This window comes from Cynocephalus volans, chromosome X (genome assembly GCF_027409185.1).
Source record: "Cynocephalus volans isolate mCynVol1 chromosome X, mCynVol1.pri, whole genome shotgun sequence".
Lineage (NCBI taxonomy): Eukaryota > Metazoa > Chordata > Mammalia > Dermoptera > Cynocephalidae > Cynocephalus > Cynocephalus volans.
This window is the reverse complement of record NC_084478.1, coordinates 10,856,242-10,879,404: the sequence shown is the minus strand read 5'-3', so window position 1 is coordinate 10,879,404 and position 23,163 is coordinate 10,856,242. Positions and strand designations below refer to the sequence as shown.

The following is a 23,163-nucleotide window of genomic DNA, read 5'->3' as shown; positions in this document are numbered from 1 at the left end:
CACCGATACAGTTTGGAGCCCTCACTTCGCATGCAGCAGCAGGTCCCCACCTCGCCGATGGTGTGCCCTCACTCAGCAATAGCAAGTCCCCCCACTCCTCGTGGGACTCAAGCCCTCATCCTGCATTAACCGGGTCCCTCCCGTGGGCCGTGCCTCACCTGGAAACCGATAAAGCCTGGGGCCCACAAACCACACTGAGCAGGTCCCACTACAGGCCGCTTGCCCTCAACCTGCACAGATGGTGCATTTCCTCACGAAGGTCGCATGTCCTCACGAGGGTCGCATGCTCTCAGCCCACAGGGGTAGGTCTTCCCGCCCAGGGGCCGTGCACAGTCACCGGACACTATAAGGTCTAGCGACCTAACTCTGCCAGGCACAGGTCCACCACGTGGGCTGCGCGCCCTCACCAGCACATGGATAAGGTTGGAGCCCTAACCGAGCACGGACCAGGTCACCCCGGGCAGTCCGTGTGTCCTCACCCAATACGATGCAGGACACTCCGCGGGCCGCCGGTCCTCTTCCCAAACGGAGCATGTCCCACCCCCTCGGGACGCATGCCCTCACTCCGTACGGACCACGTCACCCGCGTGAACCGCACGCCCTCACCACGCAGGAGCAGATCCTGCCCCGAGGGCCTCCTGCCCTCACTCCGTAAGGAGCACTACCCCTCCGTGGGCCACAAGCCCTCACCCAGACACGATAAGGTCTGGAGACCTCACGATGCACAAAGCAGGTCCCCCGATGGTCGCATGACCTCACCTGCATGGAGCGTGTTCCCATGCAGGCCCAACGCCTCACCCCAAGAAGATTGTTCTTGCGCCCTTCCCCCCAAAGAGCAGGAACTCCCGTGACCTGCGCTCACTCACCCGGCACTGAGCAGCTCCCCACCACAGTTCGCACACTGTCACCTGGACAGATAAAGTCTGAAGTCCTCAAGGTGAACCGAGCCGGTATCCTGGCCGAACCTGCTCCCTCACCATGCACGGAGCTGGTCCCCCTCGAGGGCTACACGCCCTCACCCTGCAGGAGCATGTCCCACCGCCCACCACCCTCATCTGTGTGAACTCACCCCACACGGAGCCGGACCCCCACAGGCAGCACAGCCTCACCCTGCACAAAGCTGGTAACCCTGGTCCTTCACCAAGCATGAGGTGTATCATAGAGAAGCATCATAGATAATATCATAGAGAGCTGAATCATAGAGGGGCATTACAGATAATATCATAGACAGCCGAATCATAGACGGGCATGACACATAATATCATAGAGACAAGAATCATAGAGGAGCATTATAGATAAAATCGTAGATGAGACATAGAGGAGCATTATTAGATAGTATTATTGAGAGAGTAATCAGAGAGGGGCGTTATAGATAATATCATAGAGACAAGAATCATAGAGGAGCGTTTTAGATAATATATAGAGAGGAATGATAGAGGGGCTTTATAGATAGTATCATACAGAGTAGAATCATAGCGGGGCATTATTAGCTAATATCACAGAGAGCGGAATCACAGAGGGGCATTATAGATAATATGATAGAGAGAGGAATCATGGAGGGGCATTATACATAGTATCATATAGAGAGGAATCATAAAGGAGAATTATAGATAATGTCATAGAGAGCGAAATCATAGAGGGGCCTTGCACATAATATCATAGACAGAGGAATCAGAGGGGCATTACACATAATATTAGAGAGAGAAAAACTACAGACGAGCATTATAGGAAATATCATAGAGACAGCAATCATAGAGGGGCATTACAGATAATATGATAGAGACCAGAATCATAGAGGGGCAGTATAGATAATATCATAGAGAGTGGAATTAGAGAGGGGCATTATAGATAGTATCATAGAAAGAGGAAACATAGAGGGGCATGACAGATAATATCATAGAGAGCCGAATCATAGAGGGGCATTATAGATAACATCATAGAGAGGCATTACAGATAATATAGAGAGTGGAATCAAAGAGGGGCATTAGAGTTAATATAGAGAGTGAAATCATAGAGGAGCATTACACATAATATCATAGAAAAATCATAGAGGAACATTATAGAAAATATCCTAGACAGGAATCATAGGGGAGCATTATAGATAATATCATAGAGAACGGAATCATACAGGCGCATTATAGATAACATCATAGAGACTGGAATCATAGAGGGGCATTACATATAGTGTCATAGAGAGAAGAATCACAGAGGAGCATTATATATAATAACATAGAGAGAGGATTCATAGAGGTGCATTATAGATAATATCATAGAGGAATCATAACGGAGCATTATAGATAGTATCATAGAGAACGGAATCATAGCCGGATATTATAGATAGTATCATAGAGAGTGGAATCATTGAGGGGCATTACACATACTATCATAGAGAGAAGAATCACAGAGGAGCATTATATGTAATATCATACAGAGAATTCATAGAGAGGCATTTCATATAATATCATGAAGAGAAGAATCATACAGGAGCATTACAGATAATACATAGAGAGAGGATTCATAGAGGAGCATTACACATAATATCACAGACAGAGGAATCATAGAGAAGCATTTTTCGATAATATCATAGAGAGGGAACCAGAGTGAGGCATTATAGATCGTATTATAGAGAGCAGAATAAGTGGCTCAAACAGACTGAGTGGCTCAAACAGCAGACATGCGCTTCTCACAGTTCTGGAGGATGGAAGTCTGACGTCATGGCACCACCACGGTTGTGTTCTGGTGAGGACTCTTCCTATTGCTGACTTCTCATTGCTTCCTCACCTGTCACAAAGAGAGCAAACTAGCTCTCTGGCCTCTTAAGAGGGCACTGATCCCATGCATGAGGGCTGTGCCCTCAGGACCCAATCACCCTCCAAAGACCCCACCTCCACACACTATCACTCCGGGGGGTCATTTCAACATGGGGATTGGAGGTGGGGGACACAAGCATTCAGTCCATAACAGATGTCAACTTCTTGGTATCCTGTTACACCTGTTTTATCTGTGTAACGGATACTAAGAAAAAGAATTACGCAAATACTCAAGCACTAAGGATGCATTGAGGCCCAGACAGACTGCACTTAGGTAATTCTCCATCAGGAGGAGTGAAACCGAGTGTGGCAGCCACCTCCAACGTTAGCGTCTCCCTTTTATTGTAAAGACAAGGAAGTTTTACAAGAAAATTCAGTTCATTTAACCATTATAAAAATAAGGATATCAGCAGAATTATGGCTAACAAATGGAAAACTAGTAACATCATTGAAATAAGCAATGTGACATTCCATAATGCAATTTACAAAAGGTTAAGTCAATCTGCCAACAAAAGCTTGATCTTAGCAAACACTGTTTTTCCCTACAGCAATTTCCCCAGAATTTTTACATATCAATCAAGTATTTGTCTGTCCCTGAGCCAGCAACCTTGCTGTGCTACAGTTCTATATCTTACAACAGAGACCTTAGCCTGGGGCAAGTTTCCAGTCTTTTGCAAGGTTAACATTTCTACATGTAATCCCAAAAGTTTAGGCTAAATCTGAGACTAAAGGGTTTGGAGGCCCTGTGAAGTACATTTGCTTTATAGTATGCTCAACAGTATCCTGTGTATAAGAAAACTATTTTTCTTCAGCAACATCTTTCTAAATTTAAGTGAAAAAGAACCCAAAATGATCTCTAAGAAGTAGAAGGTGGTGTAGATGTCAATGGGTAAGACAGCCATGACCTAGAGGGCAGGAGGAAAGGGACATGCCTCGTGGAACTTCTAGTGTGTATATTCACCTTGAAGTGACAAAATATTAATTCTAAGTAGGCTGTGGAACACATGTATTATGATCCTCAGAACAACTACAGACAACTCAGCAGAGAGAGTGGTTTATAGAATGTCTTCTCAATATTAGTCATATCATTTAGGCAAAGAATCAGTTGAGAAACACAAGATCTAAACAATACTCTAGACCAATTGGAATTGGCAGATACCTACAGTACATTCCAACTAACAACCTCAGTATATTCATTCTTCTCATCAGCACATGGATCATTCTCCAGGATAGATCACATATTAGCTAACAAATCAAGTCTCAATAAATTCAAAAAAATTGGAATTATCCTGTGTATCTTCTCAGAACACAATGGATTAAAATTAGAAATTAATAACAAATGAAACTCTGGAAACTATACAAACACATGGAAATTAAACAGCAGTCTACTTAATGACATGTGGGTCCAAGAAGAAATCAAGCAGGAAATCAAAAAATGTTTTGAAACTAATGAAAATAATTATACATCATACCAAAACCTGTGGGATACTGAAAAAGCAGTATTAAGGGGGAAATTTGTTGCATTAAATGCTCACCTCAGAAGAACGGAAAGATGGCAAGTGAACAACCTAACACTTCACCTTAAAGAATTAGAAAAACAAGAACAATCCAAACCTAAAGTTAGCAGACGGAAAGAAATCTTTAAGGTCAGAGCAGAACTTAATGAAATTGAAACCCAAAAAACAATACAAAAGATCAATGAATCAAAAAGTTGGTTTTTTGAAAAGATAAATAAAATTGACAAACCATTAGCATGGCTAACAAAAAAAAAAAAGAAGAGAGAAGCCTCAAATAACAAAAATTAGAAATGAAAAAGGCGATATTACAACTGATTCATCTGAAATACAAGGAATCATTTGAGACTACTATAAACAACTATGCGCCAACAAATTTGAAAATCTGGAGGAAATGGATAAATTTCGGGACACACACAAGCTCCCAAAACTGAACCATGAAGACTTAGAAAATTTGAATGGACCAATAACAATAAAGGAGATTGAAGCTACTATCAGAAGGCTCCCAACAAAGAAAAGCCCAGGACCAGATGGATTCACAGCAGAATTTTACCAAACATTCAAAGAGGAATTGGCTCCGATTATTTACAAACTATTCCAAAAGATTAAAAGAGACTCAAATCTCCCAAACTCATTCTATGAAGCAAACATCATCCTGATACAAAAACCAGGTAAAGATATAACCAAAAAAGAAAACTACAGGCCGATATCCTTGATAAATAAAGATGCAAAAGTCTTCACTAAAATACTGCCAAAGAGAATAGAGCAACACATATGTAAAAATATTCACCACGATCAAGTGGGATTCATCCCAGTGATGCAAGGTTGGTTCAACATACGCAAATCAATAAATGTGATACACCATATCAATAAAGTCAAACAGATGGACCATATGATCATCTCTATAGATGCTGAAAAAGCATTTGATAAAGTTCAGCACTCATTCATGACAAAGACCCTCTATAAGTTAGGTATAGAGGGAAAGTATCTCAACATAATTAAAGCCATATATGACAAAGCCACTGCCAATATCATCCAAAATGGGGAAAAGATGAAAGCTTTTCCTTTAAGAACAGGAACTAGACAAGGATGCCTAATCTCACCACTCCTATTCAACATAGTGTTGGAAGTACTTGTCAGAGCAATCAGAGAAGAGAAGGAAATAAAGAGCACCCAGATTGGAAAAGATGAAGTCAAACTGTCCCTGTTTGCAGATGACATGATCCTATATATCGAAGAGCCTAAAGCCTCTACAAAAAAACTCTTTGAATTGATAAATGATTTCAGCACAGTAGCAGGATACAAAATCAACACACAAAAATCAGTAGCATTTCTTTTCTCCAATAGTGAACATGCAGAACGAGAAATCAAGAAAGCCTTCCCATTTACAATAGCCACCAAAAAAATAAAATACTTAGGAGTTGAGTTAACCAAGGAGGTGAAAAATCTCTAATGAGAACTACAAACCACTGCTGAGAGAAATTAGAGAGGATACAAGAAGATGGAAAGATATCCCATGCTCTTGGATTGGAAGAATCAACATAGTGAAAATGTCCATACTACCCAAAGTGATCTACAAATTCAATGCAATCCCCACTAAAATTCCAAAGACATTTTTCTCAGAAATGGAAAGAACTATCCAGACATTTATATGGAACAATAAAAGACCACACATAGCCAAAGCAATGCTGAGCAAAATAAAATGAAGCTGGAGGCTTGACACTATCTGACTTTAAGCTATACTACAAAGCTATAATAACCAAAACAGTATGGTACTGGCATAAAAACAGACACACTGAACAATGGAATAGAATAGAGAATCCAGAAATCAACCCACACACTTACTGCCATCTGATCTTTGACAAAGGCACCAAGCCTATTCACTGGGGAAGGGACTGCCTCTTCAGCAAATGGTGCTGGGATAACTGGATATCCATATGCAGGAGAATGAAATTAGACTCATACCTCTCACTATATACAAAAATCAACTCAAAATGGATTAAGGATTTAAATATACACCCTGAAACCATAAAACTTCTTAAGGAAAACATAGGAGAAACACTTCAGGAAACAGGACTGCACACAGACTTCATGAATACGACCCCAAAAGCACGGGCAACCAAAGGAAAAATAAACAAATGGGATTATATCAAACTAAAAAGCTTCTGCACAGCAAAAGAAACAATTAACAGAGTTAAAAGAAAACCAACAGAGTGGGAGAAAATATTTGCAAAATATACATCTGAGAAAGGATTAATATCCAGAATATATAAGGAACACAAACAACTTCACAAGAAAAAGCAAACAACCAAATTGAAAAATGGGCAAAAGAGCTAAGTAGGCATTTCTCTAAGGAAGATATACAAATGGCCAACAGACATATGAAAAAATGCTCAACATCACTCAGCATCCGGGAAATGCAAATCAAAACCACACTGAGATACAATCTCTCTCCAGTTAGGATGGCTAAAATCCAAAAGACTCTGAATGATAAATGCTGGCGGAGAAAAAGGAACACTCATACGTTGTTGGTGGGACTGCAAAATGGTGCAGCCTCTATGGAAAATGGTATGGAGGTTCCTCAAACAATTGCAGATAGATCTACCATACAACCCCGCTATCCCACTGCTGGAAATATATCCAGAGGAATGGAAATCATCAAGTTGAAGGTATACCTGTTCCCCAATGTACATCGCCGCACTCTTTACATTACCCAAAAGTTGGAACCAGCCCAAATGTCCATCATCAGATGAGTGGATACGGAAAATGTGGTACATCTACACAATGGAATACTACTCAGCTATAAAAACGAATGAAATACTGCCATTTGCAACAACATGGATGGACCTCGAGAGAATTATATTAAGTGAAACAAGTCAGGCACAGAAAGAGAAATACCAAATGTTCTCAGTTATTGGTGGGAGCTAAAAATTAATATATAAATTCACACACACACACACAAAAACCGGCGGGGGAGGGGGGAAGAAGATATAACAACCACAATTACTTGAAGTTGATACGACAAGCAAACAGAAAGGACATTGTTTGGGAGGAAGGAGGAGAGGGAGGAGGGAGGGAGGTTTTGTTGATGGGGAACAATAATAAGCCACAATATATATCGAAACAATAAAATTAAAAAAAATTAAATTAAATTTAAAAAAAAAAAAGAATGTCTTCTCTTCATAAAGTTTTAATAGTTTTCCTTTTAGTCCCAGTTGTAAAGTTCGTTGGGTGTGCTTTGCACTCAAATCTTTGCACAATCTCTGCTCATTTGCTTAGGAGAAATTCCTTGTCATGGGAGCACCGGAGGCAAAGTGGAGTTTTGACTTCCACATGACATCTAGCCTTCCGCACTGGCTTGCTGACATCATTGGCCTTTTTGGCCATCTCATTATTTATTACAGAAACCCCATCTGAAGCTATGCCCAGTCACCATTTCACTATGTGTACTATGTCCCAATAAGCCTATGACTCAACTGGGAGGTCATTTCCCATGAATTAACCATGTCTTTCCTAAAGTGTTAATTGTCTATGGCCTTTCACAATTACATCTCACCCAGGTCGGTGCCACCTCTGCTGACACCTGCATTCATACACTGCTATTGCTTTAAAACATGTCATTACCTCCCTGTGTTATGAATTAAATACAATGTGGGAGGGACAAGAGAGACTTGAGATGGGCTCTGATGGTCCACTGGTAAACATACTCTGACCCCCAAGGCTAACAGAGAGACAAAGAAGAGACATGACCAAGAAAAGACACCGAATACAGGGCTGTAGCCCATTGAAGAACGGGCACTGCCATGGTGGCCGTGCCTAGCAACTGGGAATTTAGAAGGCGGGAACAGTGGCTGGTGGAATGCCGTGACAAGCGGCCCAAAGTGTGGCTCAGAAGTCAGTGACAAAGGGCTGGGACGGACGTCTGAGAGGAGCTGTGTCCACCCCAGACCTGCCACCCAGCGAGCTGGCTGTCCTCCCTGCGACTCGTGGCTCACGTGAAGACCGCATCACTGGTTAGTGGAGCCTTAGTCCTTCTTTGCTGTGTAGTTTTAAATTGGGGTAAAGTGTACATAACAAAGTTTACCATTTGAACCATTTTGAATGTACAGTTCAGTGGCATTGAGGACATTGACATTGTGTGCCACAATCACCTCCATCCACCTCCAGAACTTTTTCATCTTCTCCAACTGGAACTGTCCCCATTAAACACTGCCGACCTTAACTCTGTCCTCACTCCCCCGCTCCCAGACCCTGATACTCCTAATTCTACTTCCTGTCTCTGAGTTTGACTCCTCTACGTACTTCCCATAAGTGGTATCAGACACTGTTTGTCCTATGTGTCTGGCTTATTTCACTTAGCATGATGTCATTGAGGGTCATCCATGTTGTAGTGTGTGTCAGAATTCCTCTCCTTCCTTTTTAAGCCTGTAAGTAGGGGTGATATTCCACTGTCTGTATACACCATGTTTCGCTTATGATCTATCCATGGACGGACACTTGGTCCCACCTCTTGGCTGCTGTGAATAGTGCCGCCATGAACATGGGCGTGTGAATATATTTTTGAGTTCCTGCTTTCACTTCTTTTGGACATAGACCCAGAAGTGGAATTGCTGGATCATATGATAATTCTATGTCTAATTTTTTCAGAAATCGCCATATTTTCCACAGCGGCTGCACCGTTTTTTACATTCCCGCCAGCAATGCACAGGGTTCCAGTTTCTTCAGGTGCTCAGCAGTACTTGTTATTTTCTGGTTTTGTTGTTGATTTTAATGATCCTTATGGATGTGAACTGATAGCACATTGTGCTCAAGATATTTTAAGGCAAGTTGAGTTAAAAGAGAACAGAGAAAATGTAAATACAGATACTGAGGATAAAAATATGTATGCAACCATTAATAATACACTTAGAACTACACTTGTAAAAAAATAGCCCTCTGATTTCCGCCTGTTTGATTTTTCAATCTACAAATATTGAACAGCTTCTCTGACAGCCTTTTCTTTCCTAGCCCCGTCCCCACCTCCACAGTGGAGGGCATCCCTTGATACAACAGAGGCCGCCTGAGAAAAGGAACAAGTTCACCCACTAGTGTCCAACCCAGCCCCCCTTCCCAGAGGTAAGATCTTTTACCATTTCCTCCACCCATTCTCTATCATAAGCAAACATGTTTCATAGCTTGTATGATATATATGCACATATTTTTATAATTATATGTTTATCTTCTAATACATATATAAACATATAATATATAAAATATATAATTAACTTTTACAGAAATGGACTTTCCTATACAAACTCTTCTGCAACTGAAGTTTATACTTAGCAAAGTATTTTGAACAGTTTTCTTTGCCAGGACACCTCCCCTTGCTCTGTCTCTCTCAGTCTGTCTGTCTGTCTCTGTGTCTCTCTTTATTTATTGGAAACCATGTGTGTGTGTGGTACATAAATAGTGCCCAATGACATACTGTGAACAGGGCATTGCCCTCCCATCCCAGACCCCACTCCCAGAAACTGCCTTCACTAGTTCCAGGTGCTGTCCTTCCAGAACGTTCCATGCATATTCACATGTATGGTAAGAAGACATGTGTATCCTTTCATATTTACACAAATTATAAAATACATATTGTTCTATATCATTTACCCTTGGTAATGGATCATTCTTCCTCAATGCATGCGTGTGCATGTGCACACACACACACACACACACACATACTGACACACCTCTGTATATGTGTGGCAATATGGGGTGCAGGTGCCTTCACTGGTTTTCCGGTCCCACTGTTGCACCTACAGGCAATTCTCTGCCCCTCAGCTCTGGGAAAGAGGAGTTTCTTCATCTCTCTTGTGCATGGACCTCTCTGAGTTGAGGACAAAGTGACTTGTCTAATGTGGCTTTCCATGCACCAATGAATCCCTCACCTTTAGAGACAGAGTCTGCGCTCCCCATCTCTGGCCCATCCCTGGGACGACAGAGGGAGACCACAACTTTAACTCATTAATTAATTGCCGTTCCCTTCCAAACAGTGTTCTCCCAAATGCACTGTACTGGAGACTGGTGGGCTCAGTTGCCCAGTGTCCCTGGGTGGCAGAGTCTGTGCCAGCAGAGGCTGTGTCGTGCCATCTCTTCCACTCACTGAATTCCTCTAACAACAGATACAATTACCTTGCACATTTAAATGCTTCCTGCCATCCCACATGTTCCAGCAGCCCGCCCCCAACCAGCAGTTCCTGAAGTCACCTCAAAAGGAATTCTCAAAGTCAGTTAAAGTCACTCAGCCCCACTCTCACATTCCTACCAAGGTGCCAGTTCAATTGTCCCTTCAGAGTGATGTATTCAGGATTATCTGGCCATAAAGAATGATTGTTATAAATGTGGCATCTGCCAGGAAGGTTCTGGCCCTGGTAGAGCTTTCTGATTTCAGCCTGCAGCGAGCCTTCCGGCTCCTGCATGGGACGCCCCGCGGGCTACCGTGACATCCTCACTGCCTCGCGGGCATTGGCCCTGTGCCTCCACTGCACCTGTCCCATCCAGGCTCCCACCTTGCCGCTCAGAGGCCAGATGGATCTTCCTTGAGGGGATGGGGGTCTGTGAACTATTCCTCTGGACCCTTCCCAGCACCCAGGAGAGTGTTTTGCACATAGTAGATGCTCCACAAATGTCTTCCCTCTGTACATACATTCTCTTCGTAGAAGGACACCAGTCACATTTTTGGGGGGCTCACCTTAATGACCTCACTTTAATTTGATTACCTCTGTAAAAACCCTAGTTCCCAGTAAGGTCTCGGGAGAAACGTAGACAGGAAGGAGGGAAATGTGATGGGAAGAGACTTGCCACACTCGGTCCCCAAAGAAGCAGGTGGGAAAAGGGGAGAAGCTGCACCTTACCAGGAAGGTGGCACAGATTGGGAGTCAGGAAGCAATTCTGTGTGGCCAGAGGAAATCCGGGGCCATCACTGCACCTAGATAGTACCGTCTGTTCACTCATTCACTTGCATGTGCCTCCTGTGACCAAGCAGTGCTGGAAGGGCCACGGCAGGGTGATAAACAAAACAGGTAAGGAGAGAAAGACCAGCAAGAAGGAAGGAAGGAAGGAAGGAAGGAAACAAGTAAGACATTGCAGATGGTAACAAAGTAAAGCCAGGAGGGAGCGGGGAGTGATGGCCTGGGAGGTGCCGTCTTTGGAAGATTGGTGAGGAAGGGCCCACTGTGAAGATGATGCTAGGGCAAAGGCTGAAAGCGGTGTGGTGAGGAAGGGAGCTGTGGAGTTTGCTTAGGTCGTAATCTGCAGTATGTATTACGTGACCAAGAAGAGATGTCAGGTGGCAATTAATCTTCCTAATGTGCATTCTTCAAAGTAGGTCATTTGGTTTATATGGTAACTGGAATCCCAAAAAACTAACAAGAGTCAACCCCTCCGAACAGTTCAATTCTCAGTGTGCTGACAAAATTCAGTTTAGTCCTACTGTTCTTCAATAAAAGGAACCAGGGCTCGTTGAAGAAATGGTTGATTCCTTGTGGTACCAGCAAGTAAGGAAGAGCTCAAAAAAGAATGCAGCCATGTGGAAGGGACAATGGAGCTCACAGGGAAAAAGCTCCCAATGGCCAAAGCTGAAACAATTCAAGCAACAAAATAAATAACTGGAGTATTGAATTTCATTCGGTTATTTAGTTATTTTTGATGGTTGGCTGGGTATGGGATCCGTACCATTGACCTTGGTGTTATCAACACCACATTCTAACCGATTGAGCTACCAGCCAGCCCTGAATGCTAACCCATAGAAGAAAATAAATAGCCACAAGTCCACAATGATATAAATAATTGAATAAATCAGTAAATGGGGGAGAACAAAGACTCTTTTTTTACAAAGAAATTCCAACCGAAAAATATGGAAGGGAGACACAAGATCGCCATTCGAATACCACACTAAAAATTGTTGCAGGCAAGACCCCAATGAATGCTAAAATTAGTCAGTGATAAAGTCACTCTGGACAAACAAATTAGTGGGTGAAAGATGGAAGAGAAAGAATTCGTATAGTCTCAAATAATTCCCCCAAGATATTTATTAAATACAAGAGAAAGATTAAATACAAAGGAAAATAGTTTTACAAGAAAGAAATCAGCAGATACTCCCTCATCCAAGTGATGGGCCCAGCATCCCCAGTCATGAGACATACAGACATTGTGAGCTCCTTGACCTCATGCACTGGGAAGGACACACATAATTTCTGTGTTATTCCAAAATGTACAAACTCTTTCCATTCATGAAGTAACATCTGGTAAACCAAAATTAATGGACATTTTGCAAAATATCTGACTAGTACTATCTAATAGTCTCAAGGAGATGAAAGACAAGGAAATACTGAGGACCTGTCACAGGTTGGGGAACACTAAGGAGATACAACAATTAAGGACAATGTGGGCTCCTGGATCCTTAACCAGAAAAAGGACGTCAGTGGGAAAAGTTATGATATTCAAATAAGATCTGTAATTTAGTTAATTGTATTGTGCTGATGTTAATTACCATCGTGGTTCTGTCAGATCTTAACATTGGGAGTAGTTGGGTAAAGGGTATATAAGAATTCTCTGTACAATTTTGCAAGTTTTTGTAAGTGTAAAAAGAGTTTCAAAAACAAGTTTTCAAAATCAAGATTAGTATTTACTTTCCAATGAAAATTCTAGGTAAAGATGTTAAGACCTGGCAATTGTCTGGCCTGCCCAAGTCAACCCCAGTTGTTTCAGAGCAGATAATGACGGGATGCAGCAGGGAAAACAATCTTTTGGAATATTGGATTTACAGTACGCTGAGAAAATAAGCCTTCGGACTTTGAGGATTCTTCACCTGGGCCAATCCATTAATGTCCATACCGGCCTTGGTTTCTCTCCTGGTGGGTTGTTGGTTGACCTGGGATGACAGTGATCAGCAGTAGAGGATCTCCAAGGCAAGCTGCAGAGCTACCCGTAATGATGGCATAACAGAGACCCAGGGGGAGCTTGAATTTGAGGAGGGGGAGAGGCAGAGATGAGCCATAGCACAGCGTTCAAGAGAGGCCAAATCTGGGGTTGTGCCCCTCTGTGGAAAAGACCGTTCTTGGATTCTTTTGAGCCCAAGAGAAAATATTGTGACCCCAAGAGAAAGATGCCGATGGAAGATTTTCGTGTTCCTCTCACTTGCTTCTAGTGGCAATGGCAGATGGTACATTATCTTGCTGCTCGCCCTCTATTGAAGGTGGGATTCTTCAAGGCTCTGAGCAGCCACCACATCCCCTCCAGTGTTGGGGTGGGGGACTAGCAGATCTTATTCTGGGATGGGGGTTTGCCACCAGTCAACCTCCACTGGGCCATTTGGGAGAGGCAGGACACAGGCCATGGGTGGGGAATGTTCTGACTCATATTTTTACTCAAAATAGAATTTGAAGATCTATGTTGACTTCTAATCAGTTTTACTTCAAAATTTAACTTGGGATACTGACACAATATTTTCCCAATATTTTATACAAACACACATATGAATAAATATGTTTTTCATATGTATTCAATATGAATACACAAGTAGCATATATTCATTACAGATAATATTTTCCCCAGTGTTGTATAGAAATGTATGTATAGGAATGTATAAGTGAATATATATTCATTTCACACACATGTAACCCAAGCAAGCATACTTTTGAAGAGGGTGATTTTTTACAATGAATACTTAGAGCACAATTACTGACACAAACTTAAAGAAAGCATCTTCCTCTTTCTTACTTTAGATAGAAAACCTATTTCTTAAAAGGGCCATTGAGACGTTTTCCTTAAAGAACCGGTGTCCATAATGAGCCTGTTAAGCCCGACTGCTTCCCAGAAGAAGGAAAGATCAGGGGATCTCGGGCCCCACATAGGAGATTGACTTGAACCATCTTATCTGATAGGAACCCAGATTATGCGGTTTAGACTCCGAAGGTGAATGGGTTTTCAAATCACCACTTCCAGGGCCTTAATTGGTCTCAAAGGAGAACATCTTATGGCTCCTGAGGGATTAAAATACATTTTGTGGCACGGTCAATGCCTTCCAACACTGTGGAATTCAGTGGACTGTCACTGTAGAGGAAAGACACAGGTGGACACAGAGAAGGGCCCCAGGAAGACAGAGGTTGTCTCCTTTGTAAGGAGTAATGAAGCGAAGTTCCTGAGTTTTCTGCTGGAAGAATCTGGGGCTTGCCATACCCAGAGATGGCAGCCAGTGATCTAAGCAGGCGCCAGCTGTCCCATTATTCTGTGGTTCCAAGTAGGATGAAGTGCGAACAGACGAGCTTTTTAGAAGTCATGGGAATGAAGTGAGTGGAGGAGTTTGCACCTGTCTGATGTAGTTTTGGCTCTCAGAAAAGGAAATGCCAGTGGACACACCCATGGCTTCCGTAAATGATGAATTTTCCTAAAAGGGTGGTTCCTAATAAATCCAACCAGCAGTAGAACTTAGTAAAAGAGCCCATTGGTGTGATCCCCACTGAGTGACAGCCTGGATCCCCCGTCTGCCTCGGTGCACCCGCAGACCTCGCCTCACACCCCAGCTGTGGCATTCAGCCTGTTGTGTTGTGATCCATGTGTTGTCTCCTCCTTTCCCCATTGATGCAGAAAGTCCTGGAGGTACCACCTTTATTAGCTGGCACACGGTCAGCTTGCAATAAATGCAGATAACAAAACCATAAGTACATAATATGATCTTATTTTATCTCTGGGATCAATAAAGTTTTGTCTGAAAAATGAGATAACTGTGTTGCGTTTCAATGCTGCTTCTTCGAGCAATGAAAATGGAGATGCCTTCAGACATTTTTCCCAGGAATTACATTCTGCTCATTTTGCAGATGATCAGCTTCAGGGAAATCTCTTTCCCGGGTTCCCTCAGAGGGAGCACCACGGACTTCCCCGTCGGAGACTCCATCCTTCACTCCCTCCTGCCGCACATGGAAGGGATGCATGTGAAGAGGTTGCCTTAAGATAAAACCCGTAAAAACTCACAATTTCACCTTCTTCTCAAAGGTCAAGGGTTCGTTTTATGTGACATCTTTTCACTGTTGAAAGATCGGAATGCACAAAAAAGAGTGAAGAAAATAAGTATTTCACCACCCAGAGGTGATATTTTGAAGTACTGCCTTCCAAACGTTTATCCATATATACGTGGGTGTCTTTAAAAACAAAACTGGGCTCCTACAACTACAAACACAGACACGGACATATATTCTTTTGCATCCTCTCCCCACTTAAAATACAGTGAAAATTTCCTGTAATTAAAACATACGTTGTATACGTTGTATATGGTTGAATAATACGGTATATCATCTGGAATTATGAAATGTACTTGTGTATCCCCTCTTGCTTCATATATTGTCTCCAGATTTTCCTTTTTCCCAGTATAATAACACTGCACATGAGCACTGGCACCAGACACTTTGATCCCACATCTCTGATTTATGCACTGCAATCTATTCCAAGAATTGAGAGATTGGGTCAGAAGACACAATGTTTTTGTTATTCTTGATAATCATTTACCAATACATTTCTATGTTTGTATCTTTGTTTGCTCCATCATTTTTTCCAATGAAAAAAGTAATAGACTTTAACCTTATAACATAAAAAGAAAAATCACTAGCAATCCCGGTGTTCAGATGCATCTTGTTTTGTATCTTCCCAGCATATTTTATGATAGGCAAAAATAAGATCATACTATGTACTTATGGTTTTGTTATCTGCATTTTGGATTCCACCCTACAGGGACATTTTCGCTTGTTCTTCAATGCTCTCCTGCTTTAATATCAGCTAAATATTACAGTGAATGAATGACTGCACTTTAACATATACTAGGTATTAAAGTGTATTTCTATGCCAGAACTAATTAATCCTCCACTGCTTGACAGCTTTTTCACGAAATCTTTTTATTGTTTTATTATTTTAAAAAATAATGCTTATGACAGAAATATCTGAAACTAGTGCACAGCGAGACACCATTTAAAAAAGTCACAATTCGTGTGTCATAAATAAACACAATGTTGAGTGAAAAGCCAGTATGCACAATTTTTGTATGCACACAGTTACAGCATCATTTTTCATAGTAGCCCAGACATAGAATCAATCCAAATGTTCAAAAACTGATGAATGAATAAAGAAACTGTGTACCTCCATATAATAGAATACTACTCAGCAATGCAAAGGGACAAACTTCTCATACATGCTACAACATGTATGAACCTTCAAAACACTATGCTAAGTGAAAAGCATGAAATATTACACGTCATATGACTCCATTTCTATTTTTCATGTGGGAATCTGGAGAGTCTGTGTTTACCACTTTATCTTCAGCCAAGCCAAAGTTTGCCAACCAATTCACCTACCGTGACACCTTCCTTCCTCCTGCTATCCATGCCGCTCAACACCTCCTGGTGGCTGCTGCCATTCTAGGGCTCTTGGGGAGAGCCTTCAACATCTTTGCACTAAGAATGTGTACATGGGGATTCTTCAGAATAATGCCACCTGCAGGCCATTCATTGCTTCAGGAATTCTGAACATAACTGCTGGTGTCTGTATCTTAATTGCTGTGCTCTGGAATTACTACTCCATCCTGAACCCCAAGGGTATAGCCTTCCCACCAGCTTACCGTTTGCCCTTCAAGCCAGATACTCAGGAAATTGGGAGTGCCATTATAGTGGCAACGATAGCTGCCTTCCTGATGTTTTTAAGTGGATTGCTTTTCCTCTCTTACAAATTTCCCCTGGACAACCCAGTACATCCCAAGGTTTGAGAATTATGCATTTCCAGGTTGCATTGGCTTTGCAAATTCCACATTCCCAGGAGTTTATGGGAAGTCTTACCAAGATGCTCTACCAAGTAATTCCAAGGACTCAAGACCAAGGCAAATGTAGTTTGTGACAAAACCTGGCCAACCGTTTCTTTTTGTTATCTTGTGCATAAGATGAGGTGGTTGAATTGGGAGCTTTCATTAAAAAACAAGCAAACAAAAATCCTGTCTTGCTCACATGTCAGTAGGTCTTATTGGATCTGGATTTTAATTGTTGTCTAAAGTAGATAGTCAATACTATAAACCTGCTGTATGGAAGTAAGAGTTTCTGAGTACATTAAGCTCTCGCATCTCCCTCATAAGCTGCTGCCAGAAACAATAATAAACCTTCTATCCTATGCCATGGTAATAACGTCTCACTATCATATGAAGTTTTCCAAAAGGTGGGAAAGTAGAGAGAGGAGTCTAAGGAACGTCACACACGCATTACCAGACTCAACAATTACCAACAATTATTAGAGATTTTAGCTTCCTCACCACTTGCCTCCACCTTTTAAATCTCTTTCTTTTCCCCAAGTATTTTAAAGTAACCCCCAGACATCATGTTCCTTCATCTCCATGTGCTTCAATATCACTCTCTAAAAATGGACATTTTCCTGCAAACGAATTAAACCTAAAATCTAACAATTATTCCTTGTTATCACCAAATACTCAGAATTTTTAAATACCTCATAAATAATTCTGTAGTTTTGTTTGTGACAAGCCACTCCTTCTGCCTCGTAAGTCTTAATCTAACACACACACACACACAGACACACACACAGACACACACTCACACACACACACACACACACACACACACACACACACACACACACACACACACACACACACACGGCACTCCCCCCACAGCCTGTTATGTTTTGTTTTGTTTTTTAATGATTTGGATTTGCTGAAGAAAGAGGGTCAATTGTCCTGTCACTTAACTTGTTACCGCTAGAGGCTCAATTAGATCCCTGGTGACCTCTCTGAGGAAGACCATGTCATAGGCGGTGCCATGCACTGCATACTGAACGCATCATAGCAGGTGGCATGTGATCCTTGTTCCTTTTCGTGATGCAAAGACTGATCAGTGGTGGATCTGGGAGGGGAAGTCTGACCCCTCTTGTAAATTTTCGCATCACACCTCCCTCTGTCGCTAATGGTTTCATCTATTGACTGTCCTTGTTTGGATCACAGTAAGGATCGCAAACGGTGACATTCTAACATGAACATTCTTGCCAGATTAATTAGCTGGGATGCTTTTCTAAAGAGTTTTCCCTCATTAGCTGTGGTCATTTGCTTCGTGAAAAATTCAGACTTGGCCAGTTAGCTCACTGGTTGGAGTGCGGTGCTGGTAACACCAAAGTCAGGGCTTTGTATTCCTGTACAGCCAGCCACCAAGAATAAATTTTTGCTGAATAGGGGATGAAAAGATGGAGTGAAACTTAACTACGTTATTTAAAAAATAAATTAAACAAATAAAATTTACTGCCTATGAAAAAGTCAGGGTAAATACTTTATTTTTTCCCTCTAATTGTTGGTTTCTCAAGTAGACAGGGAGAATGTCCTAGTTACCTTTGGTGTTGCCCAATGTATTTGTTTTTTGTTTTTTTCTATTTCAGTTTTTTCTTTCTCTTTTTGGAGTATCAATAACTCTTGAGTCTGAACTCATGAGATTGTTTCTGTGTATTTATCATGGACATTATCACATACATTCAAAACTAGTCTCTATTTTCTCAGCTTCATTAGTTATTAATATATGATTAGTCATGTTTTATCCCTAACCTTACTACCTGCTCTGAGCCCAGCCTTGTATTATTTTGTAGTAAATCACTGGCAATATATTATTTTATCCATAAATACTCCATTATATATTTCTAAAAGATAAGGACCCCTTCCTTCTTTGACAAAACCAGATTGCCAGTATTACAACAAAAAGGTTAACAATAATTTCTTAATGTACTCAAATACGCAATGTTCAAATTTCCCTAATTGTCTCATAAATATTTTTAACAGTAACTTGTGTGTTTGTATATGTTCAAAATATTTCACTCAGTTGCATTAGTTACTCCTTTTTATGATCAAATTGTAGCACCATTGGCAGTGAAGCCATGGGGACACATATGTCCGTTGACTTGCCTCAATTGCTATCTTCTAAGAGCAAAAAAAAAAATCTATATTCAAGACAATCATAACATTCTATTTGCCTCATGTAACTCCTCACTTTCTCAATGAAATTTGTTTTATGAAAATGATTTTCCTAAAGAAAAAAATGGTACAGATAAAGATATAACAGTACAATTTATAACTACATTCATCAAGTGTTATGGAGAGAAATACTGAAGTTAAAACATATTTATTTACACTTATCTAATTACCTTTTATAGCAGAGGTTCTTAACCTTATGTAAATTCTCCCCGGAAAAATGCCCATGCACACAAAATTATGCACAAGTTCATAACCCTCTTGGAACATATTCATTGACTTCATTTTCAAAGTAAGTGACAATTCCCCAAAGTTTGTTTTTTTTTTCATGTATGGGCTAGAAACTCTCCCATCTCATAATTTTCAGGTTATTTTTTAAACAAATTAACTTTACTGGTTATAAACATGCCTAGAATATTAATGAGCACAGATATATTGTGCTAACGACCATTTTCTTAAACAGCCATGAGTGTTGGTTCCCATATTTAAAGTTGAAGGAAAAATTGTAATTCTCATAAAATCAAAGTCATTTTCCTTTCTTTCAAAAAACATGACTAAAATGCAAGTTAATATTTGAAAGGGAAGGATGTTGCTGCAGAAAGACTATCTCAGGAGTGCAGGAAATTCTAAATGTAGTGAGATCATGTAAGCATCTCATAGACGTGACACCTGTGGTCTGCACGCTGCCAGTACGGGTCTTCTCGTTCATCTTTTTTGTTTTGCTTTATAAATACTTTATTTAAATAATTTCTCTAAGGCTTTGTTGAAGTACAGTGCACATACCATAAAATTCACCTTTGCATGTGTACAATTCGGTGCTTTTTAGTATATTCACAGAATAGTACAACCATCACCACTGCCTAATTGCAGGACATTTTCATCACCTCAGGAAGAAAGCCCAGACCCATTAGCAGTCTCTATTAGTCTCTGAGGCTTTCTATTCTGTTCCTCAAAAAGATTTCCTGGGTTTACCTTGTACATGTCTGGCAGAAGACCTCGAATCCAACCTGCTGTTCCTTCAATGAGCCCTGGACTTGGGGATGGGATTTAGAAACCATAATTTGGGCACCGGTGGTGCCTTTTCTCCTGAGTTGTAACCATATCTTGAACTCTTTAGTGGATAAGACTAGGATATATGAATTTCTGAGATGAAAAAAATCATGATGAGTTTCAAATTGTCCTTAACTTACAGAATTCTTGTTTAGCTGCAATTATATTCTGCATTTCTTTCTCAAAGATTCAAACCCAACAAAACTGACATAATTACTTATTTGCTTTATTCTGTAAAATAGAAAAATTTTTTAAATATTACCAATATCATTAGTAACCATAATAGATAAAGGGTAAGGTTTCTTTGAAGCTCTATTTGGCCCTAAAATTGATTGTACTAAGCTTCAATAGTCAAAACACTGCATTCTAAAGTTATTTAGTGTAAAAGTTTTCTTTGTATGGTTATATCACCAGCTTGATAAGCAATTAAGTTTATTCCTTTCAGCTTGTTTTCTATTTTTAGGGATTTATTTTGTCTTTTTTATATAGTTTTCTTTTTGAATATGTAAAATATTTACATAATTTCAAAGTCAAATTTACATAATCAGGTTCATTCAGAAAACAGTCTAAATAAACATCTGTTCCCATCCCCATTCTATTCTCTCCCAGTGTAGATAACATTTTAATTTTATTTTTCAGTATTTTCTTTTGCACATATGTGCAAAAGGGTATGTGTTCACATTTATTCCACCTCTTATAAAATGTTATCATAGTGTGTATATAGCTGAGCACCTTGCTTTCTTCAGTGGGCAATACATTCTTGGAGATCACTCTATATGTAAACATCCTTCGTATTGTTTTCATGGCTGCAAAGCATTCTATTATGTGGATGTGCTCTGATTTATTCAATCAGTTATGTATGTATAAACATGAGTGTGTGTATGTATTACAACTTTGTGCATATATATTTTTGTATTTTTGCCAGTATATCGTTGGGATAGATTCCTAGGACTGCTGGATCAAAGGGTCAATACATTTGTAATTTTAAAAAACATTGCTAAATCTTCCACTATAGGGGGTGTAGTGAATTGAATTTTGTCCTTCCAAAACTCATTGAAGCTTGAATTGTATCCTCCACATTTTATGTATTAGAAACTTAGCCCCCACTGTGGCTGTTAAGAGAGTGGGAAATCCTATTATGGTAATTGAAAGGTGGAGTCTTGAAGAGGTGATTGGATTGCAGGACTGTGCAGTAGTGGATGGATTAAAAATGGTGGTCAGGGGACTGGTTCTGAGGGCTTTAAAAGAGGAGGAGAGTCTGTCTTTCTCTCTCTGCTCTCTCCGCTTCCACCATCTTGCAATGTGAGACGGCAGAGGCACTGTTGCCACCACCAGATGCACTTTGGACTTCCTAGCCTCAGAAACTGTAAGCAATAAATTTTGTTTTCTTTATAAATCCCCCAGTTCCGTGTATTCTGTTATAAACAACACAAATGGACTAATACAGGGGGGATCCATTTTGCACTCCCATGAGCCAGCTATGAAAATGTCTGCTTCCTCACAGCCCTGTCAAAGAATACATTGAAAAACACTGAATTTTTCTTCAATATGATTGGTGAGAAAGGCTATCTCTATGTTATTTCAATGACCTTTTTTTTTTAGTAAGGCTGAGTACTCCTTCAAATGTTTAGTGGCTATTGTTTTTTTCTCAGCATTGTCTGTCAGTTGTCTGTTGCTATGTAACAGATTCCTGCAGCACTAAGTGGCCTCAAGCAATGCCCATTTATAACCTTGCAGCTTCTGTGGATCAGGAGTTTGGGCACAGCTTAGCCGGTCCTCTGCTTCATGGACTCTCACAAAGTTGCAATTAAAATGCCAGCTGGGCCTGTGGTCTCATCTGAAAACTCAGTGGGGAAGGATTCACTTCACTGTTCGCTTACACTGTTGTTGGTGGGATTCATTTCCTTAGTTCCTCAAACGCTACTGGCCAGAGCCTTCAGTTCCTTAACGTATGTGCCTATGTCCGTAGAACTTCTCACAACATGGCAGAGCAAGTAAGTGAGACAGCCAGGGACAGCCAGCAATGGAGAGAGTGCTAAGAAGAAGGAAGTCATGATGTTTGTATAACTGAACCACAGAAGTCACAGCCCATGGCTTTTGCCACTTCCTATTCATAGAAGCAAGCCACTAGTTCCAGCCCACACTTCGCAGGAAGGTGTCAGGGCTATGATTACGAGGAAGGTGGAGATATCTGGGGCCATGTCACAAGCTGCCCGCCACAGTATCTAATTATGTTTCTAGCCCCTTCCTCTACTGACTTGTTGGTATTCTTGATTTTTAGAAGCTCTTAATATGGTATGGATATTTGCCCTTTGTGCTCTCAGTCACAAATATCTTTCTTAATTTGTCATCTGGTTTTGTACTTTGCTTATCGTATTTTTGTTATGCAAATGAATTGGTAATGTTTACCTATTGTTTAATTTTTTAATCTTCCTTTTATTGCTTTTGGGATTTGAGTCATAGTTTAGGTGTATTTCTCCAACTTACATGTTTTAAAGGCCTTTGTTCATTTTTTTCCTGGCTCTTGAATCGGTCCATTCCTACTGTATTCATTTGCAATGTATCCTGATGTAGTCTATTGGGTCAAATTTTATTTTTTCCAAATAACTCTCTTTTTGTACAATACCACTGAATTTTAAAATCCATATTTTCTCCAATGATTTGAGATGTTATCATTTCCATATTAAATTTCTGTAGATATTGGGCTCATTTCTGGACATCCTATTTGACTCCTTTAGTGCATTTGTATATTCATGTACCAGTCCTA

The 23,163-nt window shown here is 40.7% G+C and overlaps 2 protein-coding genes across 2 annotated transcripts in view; both read left to right on the top strand.

Moving 5' to 3' along the window:
• The window catches only part of LOC134367164 (G-protein coupled receptor 143-like), a 248,805-nt gene that overhangs the window by 62,959 nt on the left and 162,683 nt on the right, over nt 1-23,163 (top strand). The gene's annotated exons all lie outside the window — the stretch shown is intronic.
• The window catches only part of LOC134367013 (protein Shroom2-like), a 75,468-nt gene continuing 53,283 nt past the window's right edge, over nt 979-23,163 (top strand). Inside the window, exon 1 of the mRNA XM_063083663.1 lies at nt 979-1,123. Coding sequence (XP_062939733.1) covers nt 979-1,123 — 145 coding nt within the window. The remainder of the gene's footprint in view (nt 1,124-23,163) is intronic.